The sequence below is a fragment of the Notamacropus eugenii genome, chromosome 4 (assembly GCF_028372415.1).
Source record: "Notamacropus eugenii isolate mMacEug1 chromosome 4, mMacEug1.pri_v2, whole genome shotgun sequence".
Classification (NCBI taxonomy): domain Eukaryota; kingdom Metazoa; phylum Chordata; class Mammalia; order Diprotodontia; family Macropodidae; genus Notamacropus; species Notamacropus eugenii.
In genome coordinates this window covers 60,281,470-60,306,419 of record NC_092875.1, presented here as the reverse complement: position 1 = coordinate 60,306,419, position 24,950 = coordinate 60,281,470, and the positions used below count along the sequence as shown (strand labels likewise).

Here is a 24,950-nt window from a genome sequence, read left to right as displayed (position 1 = left end):
TTCCCATTTTAGAAGTGACTGTATGGAAGCCAAGAGAGGTGTGTCCATGGTCATACAGCGAGTTAGTAGCAGAGTGGCAACGGGAATTCTGGGCTTGATATCAGATCCAGAGCTTTTCTGTTCCACCACATTGCCTCTCACCTTAGAATATTCCAAGCTTTGTTTTTCTTTCCACAGGCCTGATCATTTCAGAAGAACTAGTCTATCTTGCACCTTCCCACTGTTTTTTTTCGGTTTGGATGGTGCTGGAGATGTTGATTTGTCATTTGTCTGTAGAGCCTCCGTTGGGGTTAGTGTTGAAATTGACGATTTAGTGTTAGGGTTAGAATCGAGAACATTTAGGGTTATAGTTTTGGTTAGAATTCGTTAGGGTTAGGGTTAGTGTTAGGGTTAGGGGTAGGGTTAGAGTGCATTTAGCAGTAGGGGTAGGGGTAGGGTTAGGATTAGGGTTAGGGTTTGTGTTGGTAGAATCGAGGTTTAGGGTAAGGCTTAGGGTCAGGATTACATTTGGGGTCAGAATTGAGTGCATTTAGGCTTAGGGTTAGTGTTGAGATGGACGATTTAGTGTTAGGGTTAGAATCGAACACATTTAGGTTTAGAGTTATGGTTAGAATCCAGTGCATTTAGGGTTAGGGTTAGGGTTAGGGTTAGGGTTAGGGTTATGTTTAGGGTCAGGGTTAGAATCGAGTGCATTTCAGGATGGTGTTAGGGTGAGAGTTCATTTTTGCAGCTTAAACCCCATCCCTCAATGAAGTCTCATTCCATCTACAAGGTTCTCAGTCAGTATCACGTGCTCTCCCGATCTACCTGGAAAGTAGGACTTTGCCAATGAGTTGAGCGATTTTCCTGCTGTGTGATTATAATGTACACATTGGGGGATAGGTGGCAGGATTTTCTCCATGTATCCTTCTGCAGGAAAGTCACAGGATCTAGTTTTGAATCCTGGCTTTGTCTCTTAATACCATGTGACCTTGGGCAAGTCATTTAACATCCCTATACCTTAATTTCTTCATCTGTAAAATGAGAGCAGTGGAATAGATGACCCTTGAGGTCCCTTCTATCTCTAATTTTTATATTTCTATGACAATAGCTTTATCACTAATTATTTATTAATATCTATATGAGTAGGGCTCTTTGCTGGGTACTATTGGGGATAGAAAGTTAAGACACATGATTCCTACCCTCATGGAGTTTGTAGTTATTTGGGAGAGATAAGACATGGATACAGATAATGTGATTCAGGGCAGGTATAAAGTAGGTGTTGGAAAAACTCACAAGAGTGTGCTCATTTCTGGGTTACTGGGGCCAGGTTAGAGGAAAGTAGGCTGCAAATTGAAGAAAATATTGGAAGGAAACATATTGTAGTGGATAGAGAACCAGATCTCAATGAGGAAGACAGGAATCTGAGTTCAAGTCTTGGGTGTAATGCAGACTGGCTTTTTGACTCTGGGAGAGTCAGTCTTCTTACTTCCGAATCCCCCAGGCAGCTCTCTTAGTCTACGAGTCCTAGAGAGAATGATGATGGCCGTTGGTAAAGAGAGTTTCTTTACGTGGAAGTTCCCTATACAAATGAAATCACAGATCCAGTCACTATTCCTATCCTATTTTCTTGGTTAGATATGTCCTTGAGTCAGGTAAGATTATTTCTGTGTTCATCTTGCCTCCCACGTCACCCTAGGGTAGACTCAGTTTGGTATTCTCTCAGCTACACTCATAGGAGACAGGCTGGTGTGATGGAAAAATAACTGCCCTGGAGTCAGAGGCTCTGGATGCAAATTCCCTTTTTGGCAACCATGAGCAAGTCACTTATGTTATCTGAGTCCTGGTTTGTTAAACTAGAAAATGAGGAGGTTGGTGAGGATGGCCTCTGAGATTGGTGCCTTCTAGTTCTATAGCAATGATCTTCAGTAACTTTGGGCTGTGTCTTCTGGCTTCTCATACATAGGTTGGTGTGGCAGACTTCCAAAGGGTACAGATTGGATTTATATAGACTTTGGCTAGGCTGAGAAGGTGATCAGTGGTTAGATCAGGATGACACTAGCTGGACCACAGAGAAATATCTAGGTGAAGGCTAGATGAGCACCTATCAAAACTTGTAAAATTAGAATGTCATAGGAGATAGAAGCTTGGAATAGGGGTGGGGAACTAGAGTCCTTGAGGCCACATATGTCCCTCCAGGTCTTCAAGTGTGGCCTTTTGATTTGGATTCAGTCAAAAGGCTGGACTTGAGGATCTAGAAGGTCACACGTGGCTTTGGAGCCACAGGTTCCCCACCCCTGGACTAGGTGATCTCTAAGGTCTCTTTCAACTCTGATTGTGTGACTCTTTAGTATCTGTCTAACTTTCCTTTTCTGTTGTCACATATCTGCTGTATATAGAGATGAAGGAACAATTGGGAAAATGTAGAAGGGATTCATCCTCAGATAAGGATTGGACAACATGTGGTAGGATAGAGGCCACTGAATTTGGAATCAGGTTCTCAGCTTTTACTACGTGTAAGTTTGTGGGAAGTTCCTTTTCCTTTTCTGGGCCTCAGTTTACTCATCTGTAAGATGAAGCAGGCAAGCCAGATATTATCTAAGGTTCCTTTCACCTCCAAATCTTGTGACTCCATGATCTCAAGAATAGGGTCCTGGTCCCTTCTGACATGGGAGCAGTTACCAAGTGCAGAAAGAGAACAGTCTTAGGGAGAAACAAGTATATGGTTCAAGTTGTGATCTAAAAAGGTAACCCAGACACCATGTCAAGTACAGGTCAAGAGTTCACCAGGGGAAACAAATTCAGAGGGCTAGGCAAACAAGTCAGTACATTTTTCCAAAGCAGTAAGTGGAGCAGCTGGAGGTTGGCATGGAGAAGGTCAGGTAGCACCAAAGAAGTAACAGCCTAGGGCTGAGACTGCGTGCTTGCATGGAGCCAACATGCCGGGCATGCTCCCTTCTCCTTCAGCTGGGGGCTGGGCATCCCAGGTCATAGCCAGTTCTAAGATTCTATGATTAAACAGTAGAACTTGACTTTTAAAGCAACACTGCTGTGTGGTCCTGGAGCGGAAACACTGGATGAGGCATAGGGAAGCCAAGTTCAAGTCTCAGTCTGGTTCCTCTAATTAGCCATGTGACCTCAAGCAAATTCCTTGTAAAATGACAGGTGTTGGGTGAGGCCATAAGCACTCCCTTCTAATTTGAACACTCTCTGACTCTACAATGGCCAGAGAGTAGAACCCTTAATGCAATAGGCTGTTCTAATTTCTCCATCCACAGGTAAATGTCTGATAGTTCTGCACAGAACAGTTCTGGACAGAATACTGGACCTAGAGTTAGGAAGACCTGAGTTCAAATCTAGCCTCAGACACTTATTAGCTGTGTGACCATGAACAAATCACTTACCCCCCGTTTGCCTCAGTTTCCTCAACTGTCAAATGATCTGGAGAAGGAAAAGTCAAAGCACTCCAGCATCTTCGCCAAGAAAACCCCAAATGGGGTCATGATGAGTCAGACACAACTAAAATGACAACAAATCTGTTTTTAAAAGATTATTGCAGAAGCACTGTATTGTAATGGAGAATAAATTCATCAAAAAAATAACTTTCCTGGTGTTTGGGAATTCTCCTTCTGGGTAGCTGAACATGCCCGCTAGAACGAGCAGAAGGAATCCTGAAAAATTAGTTCTGGGGCTTGCGCTTCCTGTGTGTAGAAAGTCTAAGCACTGGGACCATCCCTGTAATTGCAAATAATCATAGATGATTACTGAAAACACTTTCATTTGAAAATAACAAAAAACAGCTTAGCTCCATAAGGAAATACTCCAGGCAGGTGGGAGACAGCAGGGAGCCATCCTGTCAGGGCAAGAACAGGACCTTAGGTTGGCAGGGTGGGAAAGTCTAGTGTTCAGCCTCAGATGCTGTCTTCCTTCTGAAAATGGAACCACAAATTCAGTCAGCATTGCCCGTATACTTAGTATGGACCAGACCGTGTGCTCATCCCTTGCTCTTGCCTGGGGCCTGAGACATGCTGCTGTGTCTCAACTCTCAATTCTCAAAATTAAATACAGATTAGACAGAAACTTTGATTTTGCTCCAAGAAGTTAGCATAGATCATGGAGCTGTTCACTTTTTGCTTCAGTGACTAGTAATCATGCTGGCAACATCATCCTAAGACAGCACAATGCAGGGGGAACAGTACAGGGCTGAGAGTCAGGAGACGGGGGTGCTAATGGGTCAGCTTTAATGCTAAGAGTCTGTGAGACCTTGAGCAAGTCACCTGCTTTCTAGGGAGGCAGGGTGTCAGTTTCCTCATCTGTAAAATGAGAGAATTTGACTAAGTCAATTCAGTTAAGTTGTTTTTTTCAGTCGTGTCCAATACCTCATGATTCCATTTGGGTTTTTCTTGGCAAAGATACTGGAGTAGTTTGCCACTTCCTTCTCCAGCTCATTTGACAGATGAGGCAACTGAGGCAAAGAGAGTTAAGTGACTTGCCCAGGGTCACACAGCTAGTTTTGAATTCAGGAAGATGAGTCTTATCCAAGTATAGTGTTCTATCCACTGAGCCACCCAGCTGCCCTAGGTCTAGTATTTGACTAACTTATATCTACTCCAGCTCTTATATTCTGTGTTCAGTCCTAAATTCTTTTCAACTCTAGAATTCCATGACTTAAGAATCCTAAAAGTTTCCTACCCTTTCACTATTCTGCATAATACTGAGCCCTCACTCCACGGGGCTAGTGCAGCCCTCTTAATGAAAAGCTTCTATTGAGAGTTTTAGAAAGGTAGGAGACCAGCACCTTGGCCTTTTCTCCTCTTCTATCCATTATGTTCTCTCCCTCTAGGTGCCTTCAGGTCTTCGTGGCCAAGCACTTTTGAAGGTCTGGGGTAATCGCCACCTGACGGAAGAAGGCTACATCTTTCACAACTACACCACAGTGACCATTGACAGCAAAGGATCATCTGTGTTTATCCAGACAGACAAGCCTTTATACAAACCAAAGCAGAGAGGTATGGTAACCCTAGTTGGTCACTGTTATCATGTGGAAGAGGGATCAGTCTGAAGCCATGTGCTTGCAGTCGGGACTTGAAAGTTTCAGGTGTAACATAGGTTCATTGCAACTACCCACTTTCTCTGGCCCAATTATTTGGGTTTCAACGTCCAAATAGCATTGCGGTATAAAAAGTGAGTTCCCTGTCATGCGAGATGTTTAAGCAGAGTTTAGGTGAACACTTGTTAGGAACGCTGATGAGAATATTCCTGCCCAGGCATAGATTGGTCTAGAAATCTTCTGAGATCTCTTGTTCCTCAACAGAACTTTCCACTTCTAGGCTCCAAGAATTTTCACTGGCTGCCCCCCATGCTCAGGACTCGATCTCTCCTTATCTCTGTCTCTTAGATCCTCTGACTTCCTTCAAATCTCAGTTAAAGTCCTGCCTTCTACAAGAAATGCATTCTTACTCTTGGTGCCTTCCTTCTGAAATGACCTTCAACCACTCTGGCATAAATCATGTTTGTACAGAGATATTTACATGTGCTCTCCCCCATTATTCTGTGATGTCTTTGAGGTCAGGGACTGGCTTTTGCCTTTCTGTGTATCCCCAGTACAGAACAGGAACTTAATAAACATTTGTAGACTGAGATTCCTTTAAGCTAAGATTCTGTGATTATGACGTGTTCCAGAAGTATAAATGTTTAGGTTTACTACCGCATCTACCATGTTACATGTCAAAGAATATGAACCCCACATAACCAATATTTTTCTTTTTTGTTTTAGTGCTCATAAATTTATTCATGGTTTCTCCAGAACTGAGGCCTGTAAATGAGAAGGTAAGGAGACTAAGTTTCTTATTTAATTTTCATTGACGAGAGTATATCCAATACCAGAAACTTCAGTACCTCCAGTTGGTTAAGCCAAAGGTTACACGAGGTCTCTAAGTAGTCTTTGTCTAGAGAATGTAGGCTCCTTGAGGGTAGAGACTATTTCCTTTTTGTTTTGTACACTCAGGCCTTAGCACAGTGCCTGACTCACAGTTTCAGTCATTTTTCAGCCATGTCTGACTCTTCATGACCCCATTTGGGGTTTCCTTGGCAAAGATACTGAAGTGGTTTGCCATTTCCTTCTCCAGATCATTTTATAGATAAGGAAACTGAAGCAAAGAAGGTGAAGTGACTTGCCCAGGGTCGCACAGCTGGTAAATATCGGAGGCTGGATTTGCACTCAGGAAGTTATCTTGCTGATTTCAGGCCTGGTACTCTGTTTACTGCACCAGCTAGCTGCTCCATGGTGGAGAGTTAGGGGCTAGGACAGAGAGAAAGAACGCATTTATCAAGTGCCTGTTATGTGCCAGTACTACGTGAAGTGGTAAGGAGGTAAAGACGAGAAAGCAAAAGTGTTCTTACCCTCAATGGAGCTTACCTTCTGTTGGGGAGGACTACTTATAAAGAGGTGTTAGAAAGCAGGGAATTGGGCTGGACACATGTAGTGGTCTGATGAGTAAGTACAGTGAAGGCGTGAGGCCCAGGAAGTTAAGGCAAAACCTCCACTATGGGGGTTGGGGCATAGGGAGGGCAGTGTTGGAGACCACACTTCTGGTAGGGGGAAATGAGACAGCAAGGTATGGAAAGAAAATTAAGGTTATACCAGGATATGTCCTGGGTATAAGTGACAGCTTGTGCTAATGCACAGAGGTGAAGGATGCTCCATGGAGTCTAGTTTTGCTGAAACATAAAGGGTGTGAATGAAAGAGAAATGTTAAGCTGGAGCCAAATCATAGAGGGTTTTAGCCACCATGATGAGTTTGTAATTTATCCCAAAAGCAGCGGGGAACCACTGAAAGTTTTCAAGGAGAGGAGTGGCATGATCCGACTTGTGCCCTAGGATTATTTTGGCAGCTGTGTATGGAGGACAAGTTGGAAAGGGTCACGGGGAGAGACTATAATCAGGGGGGGCAGTCAGGAGGCTATTTTAATAGTCCAGTTGAGGAGGTACAAGGACTTGAACTAGGGTATTGGCTTATGACATAGAGAACATGAGTAATGATGTGGTGGTCGAATTGATATAACTTGGCATCTGATTGGATATGGCTGGGGGGGGCAGGGTAAAAGAGATGGAGGAAGAGGGGATGATTCTGTGGTTGAGAACCTGAGTGACTGGGGAATGATGGCACCCTCAAGAACAGGGTAATTTGGAAAAAGAAGGCATTCAAGTTCTACTCTAGGCACCCTAACTGTGTGGGCCTGGCTGGGCACACCACTTTATCTCCCTTCAGCCCCAACTTCCTCATCTGTAAAGTGGAAGGAGTATTCACATTACTAACTTCCCAGGGCAATTGTGATGAAAGTGTGTCCTAAACCCTAAAGTTATATAGAAGGAGGGCATTCCTGGCATTGGGAAAGGCAAAGGCCTAGATACAGAAAAGCCCGGAACATGGATGGGGCATAGGAACCTAGATAAATAACTATGGTATAAGTTGGCATAAACATGCTAAGTATCTTAGAGAAGTACAAAGTGTTATTTGAGGTCAGAGAAAGAACACATGTTTTCAAGCAATGTTAATTAATATGAAGAGTTAGTACCTGGCCTGGAACTTGACTTGCCTTTTTTGTTTTTGTTTTAGCTGGAAGCCTACATAGTGGTGAGTATCTTCCTGGAAACACGAGGTGCTGTTCTGGCCTCCCCTTGTACAAGGCACTGTTTGTTCTCTCTCTCCTTGCCTGTTCTTATGCTCTGCTTATGTTCCTGTTTCCCTCCCTGGTAGTTTCTGAAAATTCCCTGTCCTGGCAGGGACCAGTCACCACTGGTGAGTACCAGTCACCCTCTGAGGTTCCGTACTGCAGTCTTCAGGCTTGCTGTCTTCAGGGTGGGGGTGGAGGTGGGCAGCAGAGCCTCTTGAAAAGATCCAAGGATCAGGATTAGGAGATCTGGCTTCTGGATCTAACTTGGCCATTCACCTAGCCTGGCTAAACTTAGGCAAATGACGCTCTGTCTCTGGGCTCCAGTGCCCCCATATGACAGATGATTGGATCAGATGATCTCTGAGGTCCCTGTCCCCACCCCCCATTTGAGGATTCTCTATCCTGGGATCCCTGCCAGTTCTCATGTTCTCTGATTCTATGCACAAACCCTGGAAAGCCTGCATGGCTCATTTCTAGAAGAGCTTGTAACATCTTACCACCCCTTTCAAAACTTGACTTCTGAGATTTTTACCTCAGTCGTTACTAGTGAATTGTGAGTAAAAAGGGACCAAAGAAGTGGAGTTGCTTCACCTCTGCTGACTGAGTTTTCTCACAGGTGGTTGGAATGCTAGGGTAAAGATGACTGTCCACATCTGTGTTTCCTTAAAATTTGCAGGACCCTCGGGGATCTCGGATGATTGAATGGAGCAGCCTGAAGCCCTTATGTTGTGGTAATGTCTTTGCTCCTTCTGACCTTTTTCCTTTGGTTTGTTGCTAGTGGGCACCCAAATCCCATTCATCTCTAAGGTAAAATGAGGTTTTTGGAACAACCAAATGAGCCAAAGTTCTTTATAAACCATGAAACTATATAGAAGTGCAAGCCATTATTAGAACTATTGTTGATGTCTCATTAGCTTTCTTGGTTGCTTCCTTCCTGGCCACCCTGATACTCTTTCTCTTTCCTTACTCGGTTAAAGAGTTCATTCATTCCCATGAGGTCAGATACCAACTCTCTGTGTGACCTTGAACAAGTCACTTCTCTTTCTGAGTCTGAGTTTCTTGATCTTTCAAATGAGAGAATTGGCCAGTCCGTGTCTAGTCTAGTGACTAGACAGTGACTAGTGAAGTGAGAGCTTTACCAGTTCTAGAATTCTATGTTAAGGAGATAGGCTTTGGTAGCAAAAATGACATAGGGTCATGAAACTTATTCCACAACTTCCCTCACACTATCTAGTTTGATTTTCTCATCATCAGTTCTGGGCTCAGCTCATTGTCTGTCTGTAGCACCTGTCCACCACAGACGTATTGATTGCCTCACTTGACAGTCTCCACATCTACTTGCATGACCTCATAAGGGAACATGCATTATTGCATCCGCTCTTTTTCCAGGGTAGATGGTTAGACTGATTGCTTTAACACTGACAAGGGTCTCCCTAATGAAGCTTTGTAGGTTTTCAGACTTAATACAACTAGTATGAGTATTGTTTGTCATGGATCTTCTTTTGTCTTTCTAGAGTATCTCTTGGTGACCTCACTAGGGTTAGTTATCATCTTGTGCCTCTCCCTCTCAGATCTATATAGCCAGCCTTCACCTTTCCCCTGAGCTCTATTCTTATGTCACTAATTCAATCCAATAAACATTTATTAAGCACCTACTATGTGCCAGGCACTGTGCCAAGCTCTGATAATACAATTAATAGAAAGAAAGACAGTCCTTGTTCTCGAGGAGCATACAATCTAGGAGGACAAGGTAGGAGACAAGACACAAAAGGAGGCAAGGAAGCAGGGGTGATGGACACCAAGGGATTCCCAGCAAGGCAGGCTTTTCATTTCATAGCACTGAAACCAGAAAAAGCAGCAAGTGCTTAGTGGAAGGATCTGAGCACAATCCAGTCCTCCAGTCAGAAGGGAGAGGAGGCAGAGGGAGGGAAGTAGCAGCATGGCAGAGAGATTAGAGGTGAAGAGCTTAGACCAAGAGGCACATCTCATTCCATGGACTGGAAACCAGTCAGAGCACCACCTGTTTCTTGGACATTTTGAAAGTGATATCCTGTAGGTATGTCAGACTCGGCACACTTAAGACAAAACTCATTATTTCCCCCAAGCCTTCCCCTCTTCTAAACACCACTATCTTCCCAGTAGCCCAAGTTCCCAAATTTGGAGTCATTCTTGATTCCTCACTTACTTTACCTCAGAACTAGAACCAATAGAGAGAAATTACAAGGAGCAGACTTTAATTTGATTTAAAAGATAAATTTCCTAAAAGCTCAAGTTGTCGGTGGAATGGACTCCCCATCACTGGAGGTCTCCAAGGAGAAGCTGGATGACTGCTTGTTGAGGATAATATAGAAGGGATTTGGTCAGCTAAGGCAGTGCCCTATAGCCTCTGAGGATCCTTCTACCTCCACTGTTCTGTAATGCTTGGCAGTGACTTAGCGTGACTCCCACTCTGCTTCTATATCCCGCTTTTCTGAAAATCAGGTTAAGATTGACCTCTTTCTATTTTAAAACCACCCAATACTGATCACTCCTCTGTCAGGATCCCCTTAGCCCTATGTCATACTCTGTAAATTATAAAGTGATATATAAAGGTAAGTTATTTATAATTAGTCAATTCATAATCAGTCAATTATAATTAGTAAATTCATTAATTTATAATTAGTCAATTAGTAATCATTTGTAAATTCTCTAGTTACTATCAGAGTTGAAAGGGATGTTCGAAGTCATCTACTACAGCCACTATCAGAAGCATGAATCTTTTCCCCCAACAATCCTGATAAATGGTCATCCATCCAATTTCTGTTTGAATGTCTTTGGGGACAGGGAGCTTCACCAGTTGGGATGTTGCTCTTTATAAACAGTCTCTATTTTATGTCCATTCTCTCCAACTAAGCTATAAGCTCCTTGGGGGAAGGGACAGTATCTTCTCTTTTCCTTACTCATAGTTTATAGTATAGTGTTTCACATATGGTAGAAACTGAACACATTTGATTGATGTCTAAAAAAAGACTTTCTTTTTATCCAGGTATCATCAACGTAAGTTTTCCTTTATCTGACCAACCTGTCTTTGGAGAGTGGTTTATTTTTGCTGAAATGCAAGGGCATACATACAACAAATCCTTTGAAGTTCAGAAATATGGTGAGTCTGGCAGCATTTAGCATCTAACTATTCAGAAGGATTTCTTTCAGGGCAATGGCATGGTGGAAAGCTCCAGTTCCTATGTGGGTTAGGGGAAAAGCAGGCATTTAAATTAGTTTAGCACTGCCTTTGGTTTTGAAGTACTATTGGCGAACTAGTCCATCTTTTGGGAAATTTAAAAAACTGCCTGTTACAGCATTGAGAAGTGTATATCCAGGCAGGGCTTGGAGAGACTTGCAATCTGGGAAGATCTAGGTTTTCCCTGTTACCTCCCTTGATACTGTTGAATGTAACACTGCAGTGCCTATGGGAAGGGGAGTCAGGAGGTCTTGTGGCATGCCAGTCTCTGTTCCCCTGGCTATCTGGTGGAGCACATAGTAGTGCTTTCTTCTGCCCTCAAGCTAGGACAGCGAACACCTCCAAGAGGGAATCTGAGGGGTGAGGACAAATCTTACCTATATTTAGCTTGAGAGCTATGTGTCTGAGCCTCTATATGGAGGTCAGTGCCAAGACACAAGAGAAAATTGTCAGCAAGCAGGCACTTTGTTTCAGCTTTGTGACCTTAGGTAAGTCACTCCCCTGGGTGTTCTGAGCTTCCTCATTTATAAAATAGGCATAATGATCCTATTTCACTGGGACGCTATAATGACCAAAGGAGATCGTGGTACAAAAGTGTCTTATAGCCAAAATGCAATACTAATGTAGACTATTATTACTATACCTCCCTGTCTAGAAGGCTGAAGAAAGGATTTCTGTATCACCTAGGAGATTGGCTATGTTGGGCTGTAAGGGTCCTTCCACCCCTTTGATCCTAGAACTAGATACTGTGGTATAAGTTGTTCACTTGTTTCAGTAATGTCTGACTCCATGACCCTGTTTGAGGATTTCTTGGCAAAGATACTGGAGTGGTTTGCCATTTCCTTCTCCAGCTTATTTTACAGATGAGGAAACTGAGGTAAACAGGGTGAAGTGACTTGCCCAGGGTCACCCAGCTAGTGTATCTGAGGCTGGATTTGAATTCAGGAAGGTGAGTCTTCCTGACTCCAGGCCTGGCCACTCTATCCACTGCACCACCTAGCTCCTTGTGGTGTAAGTAGAGAATCCTTAAAAATTTTCTTTTTGGTTTTTGTTTTGTGTATGTGTGAATGTGTGTATGTGTGTGTGAATCCAGATTTTTTTTGTCCTTTTCTTTGATGACTTAGCTGTCCAAGATGTACTTGAAAGAACTCTGTCTTTGAGGAACAGATGACCTGACTTAGGATCTTACTTACTGGTCACTGCTCATGCGTGGGGCTTTGAACAGATCACCTAATCTATTCGAATGTCAATTTCTTTGTGTAAAACAAGGATAATATCTACACTCCTTAACTCTGGAGGGGGTGGGAGATTGTTATGAGGGTCAAATGAGATGGTGAATATGAAGTACTTTTTAATCACAAAACTCTTAGTTGTTATAACATGGAGATATCCTATCAAGGTGCACAAACTAAGCGTGCATGCCTCTCTTATTTTTTCCATTTAGTGCTGCCCAAGTTTGAGCTCCTCATTGAGCCTCCTCAGTATATTAGGGATCTTGAAGCATGTGAAAAGGGGACTGTTCATGCCAGGTAAGAGGCCTTCACAACTTGTCTTTTGGGAGCCATGCCATTTTCATCTCTCCATTTTGATATAGAAACTTTAGGAAATGGGTCAGGCATTTCTCAGGTTTGTTTACCTAACAATGTTGTTACTTAACAGGTTAGTAAAGGACATAAACTTCCTTATGAACGAGACTGGTCTGTTTCATGAATGCCCATTAATTTCTAATAGAGTCTAATGTCCAGGAGTGTGTGCCACTTCCCAACCAGTCTCAAAGTGTTGGTTCCTTGAGGAGGTAGCACCTGAGGGCTGACCAATAACCTGCCCACTGATTTCTGAGTGGTGTATGTGTGTGTGTGTGTGTGTGTGTGTGTGTGTGTATCTCTACAATGAAAGATTGGATTGGCTCTGTTCTGTATCAGGTAACAGGTCTAGAAACAGTGGATGGAAATTGCAAGGCAGATTTAAGCTTGATCTGAAGAAAAATTTCCTAATAACTATTCCAAGGGACTACCTCAGCAGATAATGGAAATCTCTGGAGCCATTTGCTTGGTATGTTGTACAGGGAATTTCCGTTCAAGTCTTTTCAGGTTGACTTAGTTACCCTCTGAGTTTCTCTTCAGTTTTGAGAGCCATAGTGGATACAGCTAGAGTCAGGAACACCTGAGTTGAAATCTGACCTCAGACACTAGCTGTGTGATCCTGGGCAAGCCACTTAACCCTGTTTTCCTCAGTTTCCTCATCTATAAAATGAGCCAAAGAAAATGTCAGACCCCTCCAGTGTCTTTGCCAAGACAACCCCAAATGGGGTCATGAAGAGTCGGATACAACTGAACAACATCTGAGAGTATTTGATTTTGCAATTTGATCCATCAAAGGATTTCCAGGGCATTTCATGTGTGGTGATCTCTTGGTTCTGCAAAGTAAGTACTTCATTTCTTTCTCTTCCAGGTATACATTTGGGAAGCCAGTAACTGGGAAACTAATGATCAACATGACTATAAATGGTGTGGGCTACTATAGACATGAAGTGGGACATCCTGTTCTCAGAACTATGGAGGTAAGGAAATTTATAAGCTCTGGAGGAGCTGTAGAAAAAGAGAAACTGAGGCTGAGAGAAAGATGGTGACCAATAGAGAAAGCTCTCAGAAAAGATGGAAGGGGAGGGCATCAAGGACACAAATAGAGGTATTAGCTTTGATAAGGAAAATTCAGACCATCTTCCCTGAACTACCTCTTTTCTCTTGCTACATACTTCCAAATTCTGATAGACCACCCCAAATCTCCCCCTCATCTTCTTTCCATCTTTTCTTCAGTCTCAGAGGAAGATTACTAGCATTTTACTTATGAACACAGTAGGTCCTTAAATATTGTGCAATCAAATAAAGTCAGATATCCCCCTGTGTCTTCTAGTTTGCACCTTCCACCATTCTCTCTTTTTCTCTCATCTGCTGGTTCCTTGGTCTTTCCATCCCTTCCATACTATTCTAGACCTCTTCTTCCATTTATAGACAAACTCATAGGAAGTCATTTATGCTTGTTCCCTTGACTGCCTAACTTCCCACACACTTTTTGACCCTTAGCTAAATCCAGTGGACTTTTTAAATGCTTCTCTTATGTGACTCCTGTACAACTTTTGGCAGTGTTGGCCACCCCTCCTCTTGGGTACTTTCTCTTACTTTGGCTTTCCTGGCATTGCTTCCATTTGGTTGAGCGCTGCTTAGTTTCTTTGCTTGCATCATCACTTACTTTCCAGACTTAATTCATGTTACTCCCTTCTGTCAAACTGGACAATGAGTTGTTCCATAAATTTACCATTCCATCTTTCATCTTCAGACCTGCACTGCTTTCCCTCCTCTCAGAGTTTCCATTAAAATCCTTGCCTTCTTTCCAGGATCAGCGCAGGTGTCACTTCATTTGCAAAGCCTGTCTCTCCTCAGAGGCCCATGTATTTGTTCCCTTTCTGTAGCACATGCCCTGAAACTGCTCTCACAACCCCAACCTGCTGCATTTCCACAAGCCCCACAGTTCTAAGTTCTTCAACCATTCAAACACCTTTCTTGTATAACATAATTTCACTGCATCTAATGACCTTCAAGGACTTTTGGCACCTTGCCTAAAGCCTAAGATCGATCAATTAATATCAAGTCCTTATTCATACTTTGGTTGACACCTTTCTTTGCTTGATATGTCTGAAAAAGGTATTAAGGTAGAGCATTTTGGCATTGACTTTATGTGAGGTGGGGTAATTGATTGATTGACTCAGTTCATTCTCACATTTCTAGGTATTATATATAATTGAATATAAGTTCTCGGAAGGTAGGGCTTTTGTTTTTGTCCTTACATGTATTGTCAGCACCCAACACAATGCTTTTCACATAGAAGGTACTTAATACATATTTGTTAGGAAGTAAAGAAAAGGAATACCTCTTCCTTAGAAACCTGAGCAATGGAGAAGAACCCTTGTGGGTGAAGAGATAGATGAATTTTGAGATGTGAACAGAGAAGATGAAGGATCTCCAGACAGTTCCTTCTATTTTCTCAGTGTATTAGGAAGCAAAGTCAGATGCTGATAAATAAGAAATATGGGTGACCTATAAATCTTAAGGAGAAAGTTTGGAGCTTCCTCTTTGTAGAAAATATGATAATAATTCAGGCTGAAAGAGTTCCCACAAAGTGGCTGATCGAATAGTCCTGTCTAAGTCCAGCGCCCCTTCATCAACTCAAAACAGCAAGATATGAAACAAATGAAGTAGAAAAACAGCAGAAGAAGAGGAAAAAGAGAAGAGGAAGAGGAAGATGAAAAGGAGGAAGAGGAAAGGAGGAAGAAGATGATGATGATACTTCTCGAGGAAAATCCTACAAAAAAACAGCAAGAGATTGAATACAAGGTGAGGAAACAAAGATATCCCAATGAATAAATACAATGAAGAAAAGACTCCAAGGAGGTAGAATAAGAAAAGATTGCAGAATAAGAAAATAGAAACTAGTTTGGAACAACTTCAAAAGACCCCAAATTAACTGAGAAACTTAATTTAAAAATTAGAAGAAAACAAAAGAAGGAAGTAAAAAGAGAAGTTAAAGCTCTGAAAAGAGAATTGATGGTTTAGAGCAGAAGGTGAGGAATTTTATTTTTATAAATAAATAGTTTATTGATTTTTTAAACCTCTCCTGTATTCCCTTCAATCCCTACCAAAGAGTCATTCTTTGTAATAAAGATTAAAAAAAATTTAAGATGAGAGAGAAGGAAATTTTTTTAAAGTATGAAGTTATATGCAATATTGAAGGTAAAGGAGCTTCATAAAATAGTGGACACTTTGTAATAGAGTATAGCAGATACAGATTGTAAAACGGCAATGATGCAACAACAAATATAAGGACAAAATGCGTTAAACAAAAGGGGAAGACCACCTGATACCTGCACAAGTTATAGAAATTGACCTTGCTGAAAAAACTCAGGGAGGCAACTAAATGTCACAGTGAATAGACTGGGACTTGGACTCAGGAAGATGTAAGTTCAAATCTTGCCTCAAACACTTTCTTAGTTATATAACCCTAGACAAATCAACTTTTCTGAGCCTGTTTTCTTTTGTTTTAAATGAGGGGGTTGGACTAGGTGGTTTCTAAATTCTTTTCTAGCTTTGTGTCTATATTTCTGTAAGAACTATCGATTTTCCAGAAAAAAAATGATACAAAAACCTTGAATACTATACTTTAGTCAATCCTTCAAGAGAATTGCATAGAAGTGCTGGAAATGGAGAGCAAAGTGAAATTTCGCGGAATGCACTGGACTCCATAGTAAGAATCTCCAAGTTCAGCTCACCTAAAAATTTCACCAAATTCCAGAACTTTAACATTAAATAAAACATTTTGCTAAACAATCAAGAAAAGTCACCCCAAATATCAAGGAAAGGCAACCTTAAATCATACAAGCTTCTCATATATAAAGGAAAGGAAATTTGAATAACCCAAGATATTATTATGCACTCACCAGAAACTGCAAAAGGAAATGGAGTAATGTTTTCCTGAGAGGAAAAGGGCTTTAGTATTTAACCCAAGATGACCAAACCTGCAAACCTGATCCTAACCATTAATGGAAAAAAGATGGATGTTTATGGAAAAAAAAAAAGAGGCAGTAGAAACGTTCTAGGAAACCAGATCTGAGGAAATTATTTGCTTCTCAAACATTCCAGACAACAGAAATATAAGAAACACAAACAAATACAGTCGCCAACAAAATAACAGAGACCATTAAGATTTTTTTCTAATTGTATGCAGGGCAAGGATAATGATAATAATAGCTAATATTTATACAGCACTTACTGCGTGCCAGGGACTGTGCTAAACGCTTTACGATTATTAACTCATTTGATCCTCATGGCAACTCTGGGAGGTAAATGTTATTATTATGTCCATTTTATAGTTGAGGAAACTGAGGCAAACAGGTTTGTCACACTGCTGGTGTCTGAGGCTGGATTTGAACTCAGATCTTCCTAACTCCAGGCCCAACTCTTTATACATTGTGCCACTTAGCTGCTCAGAAGTCAAATAGAAGTGATGGTGGAAAAATAAACTTGAAACATCATGGATTAAACCTCCTAGAAAAGCACCTACCGGTGAATCAGTGTATTTCTTAAAGTCATATTTTATTTTTTCCAGTTGTATGTCATGATGCTTTTTAGCATTCATTTTTACAAGATTTTGAGTTCCAGATTTTTCTCCCTCTCTCCCTCCCTCCCCTTTCCTCTTCCTAAAATGATAGGGAGTTTGATATAGGTTATATATGTACAATTATACAAAACATATTTCCATATTAGTTACAGTTGTGAAAGAAGAAACAGATTGAAAGGGGAAAAATGAAAAAAATAAAGTAAGTGAAAAAAAGTATGCTTCTATGTTCATTCAGAGTCCATCAGGTCTTTATTTGGATGTGGATAGCATTTTCCATCTTGAGTCCTTTGTACTTGTCTTATATCATTGTGTTGCTGGTAAGAGCTAAGTCATTCCTACTTGATTATCATACGGTGTTGCTGATACTGTATACAGTGTTTTCCTGGTTCTGCTCATTTCACTTTGCATCAGTTCATATAAATCTTTCCAGGTTTTTCTGAAATCTACCTGCTCGTCATTTCTTATTGCACAATAATATTCCATTATATTTATAAATTACAACTTGTTTAGATGAATCAGTGTTTTGGGGTTTTTTTTTGGTGGGACTGAATTACAGAATTCAAGGGTGCATAAAAGGGGAAGAAGATAGAAAGAAATATGGGCTGTATTAAATTCAAGTCAAAGTCTAACAATGAAGTGAAAATAACTTCTGTTGGTCTCTTGAGAAGAAGAGAGACTACAAGAGACTCAGAATTTAGGCAAAGTGAGGGACTGAAAAAGAGGAAAAGAAATGAGGAAATCTTATTTCAGTAGGGGAAAGGGGTACCACTGATGAATGCTCCTATAGGAGAAAAGAGGTATTTTGTTAAGAGAAATGGGTATAATTTGAAGGGATTTGATCTTAGAGAAACCAGTCAATCTGACTCAGGAGAAGGGGAATCATGGCTGCTAGGGGCAACTGACACCCAAAAGACTGGGAGGGCATGGATCTAGAGAGGAGATTTCAAGACAAATAGGAAAAACAATCACCACAGGGAAGGCAAAGGTCAGTGATGAACTGTACAATTAGGGACAGGAAAATTTCTACCATAGGACAATATCCTATCACTTTCAGAAATTGGTATTTCTAAGAGTGAGGTATAACAGGAAAAAAAGACTAAGGTGGAAGAACAATAAGGCAATAATACAGATACTGTTTAGAAAAAGGAACTCAAATAGGTACCTTAGAAATTTTAATTCCATGAGGAATATAGAGGCTAAAGAAGGATTAAACATATAGAAGGGCCGTGAGGCTAAAATAAAAATCTAGAATAGACAGGAAAATGAAAATTAATAACAAAAAAGAGAATGAGGGAAATTCTTTTTTTTTAAAGCATAGAAAAAGAAGTTTAAAAAAATGAATGTACAAAATAAGTTGAAGGGGAGGAGAGGACAGGAGATTCTACTTGACAGCCTACATAAGAGGGGGAAAGAAGGGAAAGAATTAAATAACTAGGCAAAATGAAGAAAAAGGAACTAATAAGTTAAGCAAATGGCCAGACTAGGGAAAGGAGTAAAGTGGGAGGCAGAGGGATTATTGTGGGTGAATGGAAGAAAGCTAGTGGGAATAGAGGTACCTTAAAATAGATTAAGCTAAAATAGCTGAAGAAACTTAGTCCTGTGTTTAAAGAAGAAGAGAAGTCCTAATTTGGAAAAACAAGTGCAAAGGAAATTTTAAAAATCAAAGTAGAAATATATCAAATAGAACCTTTAAAAAAACTATGGAAGTTGATAAAACTATAGCTCATTTAAGCAAAATAAAAGCAAGAGAGAACCTAGATTGCCAAAATCAAATAAGAATGGTGAATTCACAACGGATAGGATATGAAAATTACCAGAAGCCACTATCCTCAGAAACTACATGCCACCAAAACTAGAACTTAAAGGAAATAGGTAAGTATCTTCAAAAATACAAAATATCCCAAATGATAAAACAGGAAGTAGAAATCTAAACTCAATCTCCAAGAAATGAGCAAGTCATAAATGAACTCCTAATGAAAAAGAATTAAACTCTTGAACCTGATATATTTCTAAGTGATTCAGTCAAGGAAGAATGCAGCAGTGAGGTCTTTGCTGAGATGTATGTAGCTAGTATGAATTTATAGTGGACCCAGCAAAAGTATATTTTTGAAACCTCCTCTAGTGACGTTGGTATAATAATGGAAAAAATAGATGGTGAAAGTAACCAAGGGTTGAACATTGATTGGCAAGACATCAAGAGACAGCTAGATGGCTCAGTGGATAGAGCGTTGGGTCTGGAATCAGGAAATCCTGAGTTCAGATTGAGCCTCAGACACTCACTAGTGCTGTGACTCTGGGCAAGTCACTTATCCTCTGCCTTGGAGACAACTAGGTGGCTCAGTGGATAGAAAGTTGGGCTTGGGTCAGGAAGACCTGAGTTCAAGTCCATCCTCAGACACTTACTAGCTGTGTAACTCTGGGTAAGTCACTTAACCTTTGTTTGCCTTAATCCACTGGAGAAGGAAATGGCGAACCACTCGAGTATCTTTGCTAGGAAAACCCCATGGACAGCATTGGCGTGCTATGGTCCACAGGGTCTTGTGGATATGACAGAACAGTAACAAAGACATCAATAGCCTGAGGACAAGGGGAAATGAGACTCAAAGGGTGTATAGTATATGTACAGTGTATAGATGCACTGCCCAAGACTAAAGACTGAAGCAGGAGTATGGTTTCGGAGAATGGAGGAGGATGGAGGGACTAAAAGTCCCAGGCAGAAGAATGAATCGCTTTAAGAGAAATGAGGCAGAAGGAAAAATGGAAGGATAAGGGATGATGAACCAAGAAGGGAACTTCAGAGTTCATAATCATAGGCATGGCACAATTATGGGGGAGGGTATAATATTCCCTTATGGTGCTGATTCAGCATATTGTTGCTAAAGCCTACAAGGCCTGTTGCTTTCTCTCAGGCTTAGGCTCCAACAGAGCTATCGTGTCCTGTTGCATGAACGGGTGAGCTCGATGGAAGAGCCCAAGACCAGGCTCCAGCTCATGGGCTAGAGGTTTCCTATTCATGGCATAAATAAAACTCAGAGTTAAACAAACCTCACCTATCAACCAAGTTTTTAGATTAAAGTTTTATGAAAGACGAATGTTTGTAAATTTGTGTTTCATTTTGGGTTTAGCTTGGTTTTGACATTCTGCTTACCTCCTACTTGCCAAGAGCAGCAAAGCACCAGACCCTGAAAGAAAGGGAAAGTTTCACCAAAAGTTATTTGAATATATAACATCTCCATCCCGACTCTGCATGCAGATTCACGGCTCTGCAGTCTTTGACGTGTGTGTGAAAGACATGATGCCAGCAGATGTTCCAGAGCACTTTCGAGGCACTGTGAACATTTGGGCCACAGTGACCAGTGTTGATGGCAGTCAGCAGGTGACCTTTGATGATTCCACCCCCGTGCAGAAGCAGCTTATTGATATCAGATATAGCAAGGATACACGAAAGCAGTTCAAACCTGGTCTGCCTTATCGAGGAAAGGTATGTTCCTGATATAGTTTCATTCACTGATATTCTGATACCTTTCTTTAAGTTATTATGTATACCATGGTGATGCAAATATTAGCATTGCTTCCCTCCCTCTCTTCTCCTTTTCTACCTCCCCAAAATGGTTTCATATAAGACCTGAATATGGCCCATCACCACACTTTTGGTATACACTGAACGCCATAGCCTACCTTGAATGATAACATAAGTTATGTTAAAACAGTGCACACTTTCTTTGAATGAGAAGAAATATAAAGTAAAACATTCTCAGCTGACCCCTTGGTAATTTTTTTTAGGGTATCCTTACATTTTAAATAGACTTTATTTTCAAGATGCAGCTTGTATTCAGTAATCATCGTTTATTGAATCACATGACTGAAAAGGACCTTAAATATTCAACTAGTCTGTTGTTCTGCTTCTGGCATCGCCAATAACTCCCCTAGACATGGGAGACTGTCCTACAAAGAATTATAAGGCACAAAGCCAGAATAAGCTGATAATAACAGCTCTCATTCACATAAAGCTTTAAGATTTGCAAAGAACTTTACAGATATCTCATCTGATCCCTTAAAGCAACCCTGGGAGATAGCTACTATTATTATCCCATTTTATAGAAGAGAAGACTTTAAATTACTTCCTCAGGGTCACACAACTAATAAGTATCTGAGGCAGGATTTGAACTTAAGTCTTCCTGACTCCAAGTCTAGTGTTCTTCCAGAGTTCACAAGGCCCTCCTCTGGTCACAGTGGAAGAATGAGGCCAAGCACCTCTCCTCTCCAGTCCCAAGCACTCCTAAGAAATTCCTCCTCAGGGACTTTCCTGGATGACCTCCAACACTACATAGTCAACAATAATACCTAGCATTGATTTTGCATTTTAAGGTTTGCAGGTGCTTTATATATTCTTTCATATGATCCTCACAATAGCCCTGTGAGTTAGGTGCTATTATCCCCATTTTACAGATGAGGAAACCAAAGCTGATAAGTGACTTGCCCAGGGTCACTTAGCTGGTAATTTCAGACTAAGCTACTAATATTCAAATACTCAGTTCCAAACTAACTTGCTGGCTTTGTACAAACTCATAGGGCATGATCACTGCTTTCAACACATCCAATTATGCTTTCTGTGTAATACACTCCATTTCTTCTGGTGGCTTTTAAGAACTTCTAAACAAATCTAGAACATTTTGCACCTAGTCTGAGGCATTTTAATGATTGATTGATTCAATACAAGTATTCTCATCCAGTTATGGTGCTCTGATATGGAGTCACTGGGTATTTGATTGGCTCAATTTATTTCCACTCTTACATTTTAAAATATAAAGGAGCCAACAGAGGGAAGTTCTTTTATGGATCTGATTCTCACTAACAAAGAGGAACTGGTTGCCAAAGTGAAAATGAACTGTGAAGGAAAGTGTCTCTTAAAATTTGTGACAGAGAAAGGTAGGAATTCTTGGCTCAGTCTGACAAGCACCTTAGATGTGGAGAAAGCAGATTTCAAAAGTTTCAGATGAAAGATACAGAGATCTCTCCTGTGGAATAACATACTACAGGGGAGAAAAGCCCAAGAGGGATAGTAGATTCTCAAGAATGAAAGCCTGAAGGCACAAAGGGAAACTATTCTAATGGGAAAGAAAAATGGAATTTGTCGGAAGAGACAGCTGTACATGCGCAGATAACCTACTAACCAACTTAGTCTTTAAAAAGAAAGGTACAGAAGATGGAAATGAAGATACAAAACTAGGGATAAATATGAATCTGGTGAATTAGTGTTACCAGAGAAACTTGAGTGATTGTATTCTCTCTGCTCTGGTAAACTGTTCAAATAAAATCAGAATAATCTTTTGCCAGAAATCTCCTCGTGGCAGACTGAACAGTTTTAAATCTTTCTCCTGTCCCAGCTTATTCAGGGTCGTCTCCTTCAGCACCCCCATTCAAGCAGGAGCACACAGTTTAGCAATCCCTTTTCTTAACAGTTTTATCACTTTTGCTGGCTTTAAAAAGCAAAATAAAAATTTAAACGTACACACAAGCCCTGAGGGGAGCATCAGGTTCCATGGCAATGTGCTTGCCCTCTTGGTAAAGAGAAGGGAAAGGGGAACAAAAATGAGGGTCTTCAGTTTCCCGCCTGAATGGATTTTACATCCATGACATGGCTAGCCTTGCTAAGGTGTCCTTCAGGTAGCTCCCTTTCATTTTCCATGGTGGCTTCTCCCCAACTCCTACTTCCTGCCCACTGATGGCCCTCCTACTTCTTGTTCCCAGAAGTTCAAAAGGTAGTAAGGGTGAACTTGGTAGTCCAGGTCTGATAACTGCCAGTGGAAGTGGGTGCCTCCTCCCAAATCTTGTGAATCATTGTCCCCTGGGGTATGGGCAAAGGCCTATACTTAAGTAAGGAAATAGAAAACAGTCACACTCAATGAATCAATGAATGAATAAATGAAAAGGCAGTTATTAAACTCTTACTATGTGCCAGGCACTGTGCTAAGTAAGGGTGGAAGATACAAAAACAAAAAGGAAGGCAGTCTTTGACCTTCAGGAATTTCTATTCTTATATTGGATATCACATATAGAGATGGTTGACCAGGGGAAAAGGTTTTGAAATGGTGAGTGAAGTGAAGGAGTAATTGTTTGACAAGCCCTTTCCAGGAATGGCAGTGTTGCTTTGATTTTGCTTCCTAGGGCAATAGAAGGACAGCAGCAGGGGTGTTGCAGCTGCATGGCATGAAGGTGGACAGAGCAAAGCTACACAAGGGTCTGGGTCAGGCTAGAAATGAGGAAGGCCCATCAACTAAAAGCCCAGGGGCTCAAGGCAGTAGGTGAAGTGGCATCATGAGAGGTAGATTCTGAAGCTCAGGAAGATGTTGTGAAGAGGGCAGGGAACAGTGAAAAATTCAAGTAACCTGTTTAGTTACTGGAAGAGTTAGCCTTGTGAGACCTCATCTGGAGGATTGCATTCTGTGCCGTCTATGCTTCACAGCTCAAGAAGGATGTTGATAAATTAGGCAGAGTCCGGAGGAGGGCAGCCAGGATGCTTAATGGTTGTAAGTCCATGTCAAAGGAAGAGCGGTTGAAGGAAGTGAAGATATTCATCCTGGAGAAGAGAAGGCTGAGGAGGGACAGCGTAGCTGTGTTTGAAGGACTGCTATAATGAAAGAAGGATTCAACTTGTTCTGTTTGGTCCTTGAGGGCAGAACCAGGAGCCATAGGTAAAAATTGCAGAGAGACCAGTTAAGGCTTGATATTACTAAATCGTTCCTAATAAGTGCAGCTATTCCAAAGTAGAATGTGCTGCCTGGGGAAGGGGTGATTCACCCTCCTTGGAGGTCCTCAAGCGGAGACTAGATGACTACTTGTTAGTCACAGTGGGGATTCCTTTCATGTATAACTTGAACTAGATGGCTGTTAAGGGCCCTCTCAACTCTCAAGCTTTTTGATTAGTGAGGTTTTTTCCCTGGTTCTGTTTACTGGGACCTGGATACTTCTCTCTAGGTGACATAGCCCTTGCCTCTACAGTCATAGCTGCTGAAGACCCCCCCAAAAGAAGGCTCTTGTTAATAAAGTCCTTGGTACTGTCAAATAGTTCAACATGCAAAAGCAGTAAGTTTTTATTAATGGAAATAATGTTTAAAAAACATGCATTTCTATTTGTTTTGCTTTGCACCCTAAGGAGCATGGGACCTTTTCATGTGACTTGTGGCTAAAACCTCCTAAGTATGTCCTCTCATTAGAAGGTGCACTTTTGGAGAGCAGGGCTGTCTTACTTTCCTATTGGTATCCTTAATGCCTAGCATATAATAAGTGCTTAATAAGTATTTTTCATTTATTCATTCATTCCTCCTTTCTTAGGCTTACTAATCTCTATTGTTTTGTTCCTATTACTACTATAATAATTACTAGAATTATGCCAAATAGAAATGGAGAGAAGGAATATCCTTGCTTTCCATCTGCATTTATTGAGAAAGCTTTCTGTGTTTCTTCATTACAAATAATGATAATTTTTGGTTTTACATTTGCAATTTTAATCATTTTAAGAATTGCCCTTCTATGTTTATGATTTTAAGGGGTTTTAAATAAAAATTATATTTTATCTAAGACTTTCTGCATCTGTTGATATAATTGTGTGGTAGATAAATGAATTTAGAATCGTGGTTTGAATTCAGGTTCTGCTATCTATGTGACTATAGGCAATTTTTTAAAAAATTAATTAAATTTTTATTGCAAACATCAACAAACATTGACATGCCTATATACAAAGAACAGAAAAAGAGGACTGTATATAAAAACATGAATTTGTTATATACAGCTTGGAATTTTTTTAAAGTGTATATTACATTGAACTTGCTAGTGCCAGCACTGCCCTACTTTTCTGTGTTCCCTTCTGAACTTACCTCAGCTCTCTTTTGTACAAGTATTTTTA

The 24,950-nt window shown here is 40.9% G+C and overlaps 1 protein-coding gene across 2 annotated transcripts in view; it reads left to right on the top strand.

The window, feature by feature from the left end:
• Nucleotides 1-24,950, top strand: part of CPAMD8 (C3 and PZP like alpha-2-macroglobulin domain containing 8) — a 150,925-nt gene that overhangs the window by 13,211 nt on the left and 112,764 nt on the right. For both annotated transcript variants that reach the window (XM_072601274.1, XM_072601272.1), the window contains exons 4-11: nucleotides 4,823-4,988; nucleotides 5,756-5,808; nucleotides 7,599-7,616; nucleotides 8,333-8,387; nucleotides 10,682-10,795; nucleotides 12,318-12,402; nucleotides 13,325-13,433; nucleotides 20,298-20,525. In XM_072601274.1, the coding sequence (XP_072457375.1) occupies nucleotides 4,823-4,988; nucleotides 5,756-5,808; nucleotides 7,599-7,616; nucleotides 8,333-8,387; nucleotides 10,682-10,795; nucleotides 12,318-12,402; nucleotides 13,325-13,433; nucleotides 20,298-20,525 (828 nt within the window). The remainder of the gene's footprint in view (nucleotides 1-4,822; nucleotides 4,989-5,755; nucleotides 5,809-7,598; nucleotides 7,617-8,332; nucleotides 8,388-10,681; nucleotides 10,796-12,317; nucleotides 12,403-13,324; nucleotides 13,434-20,297; nucleotides 20,526-24,950) is intronic.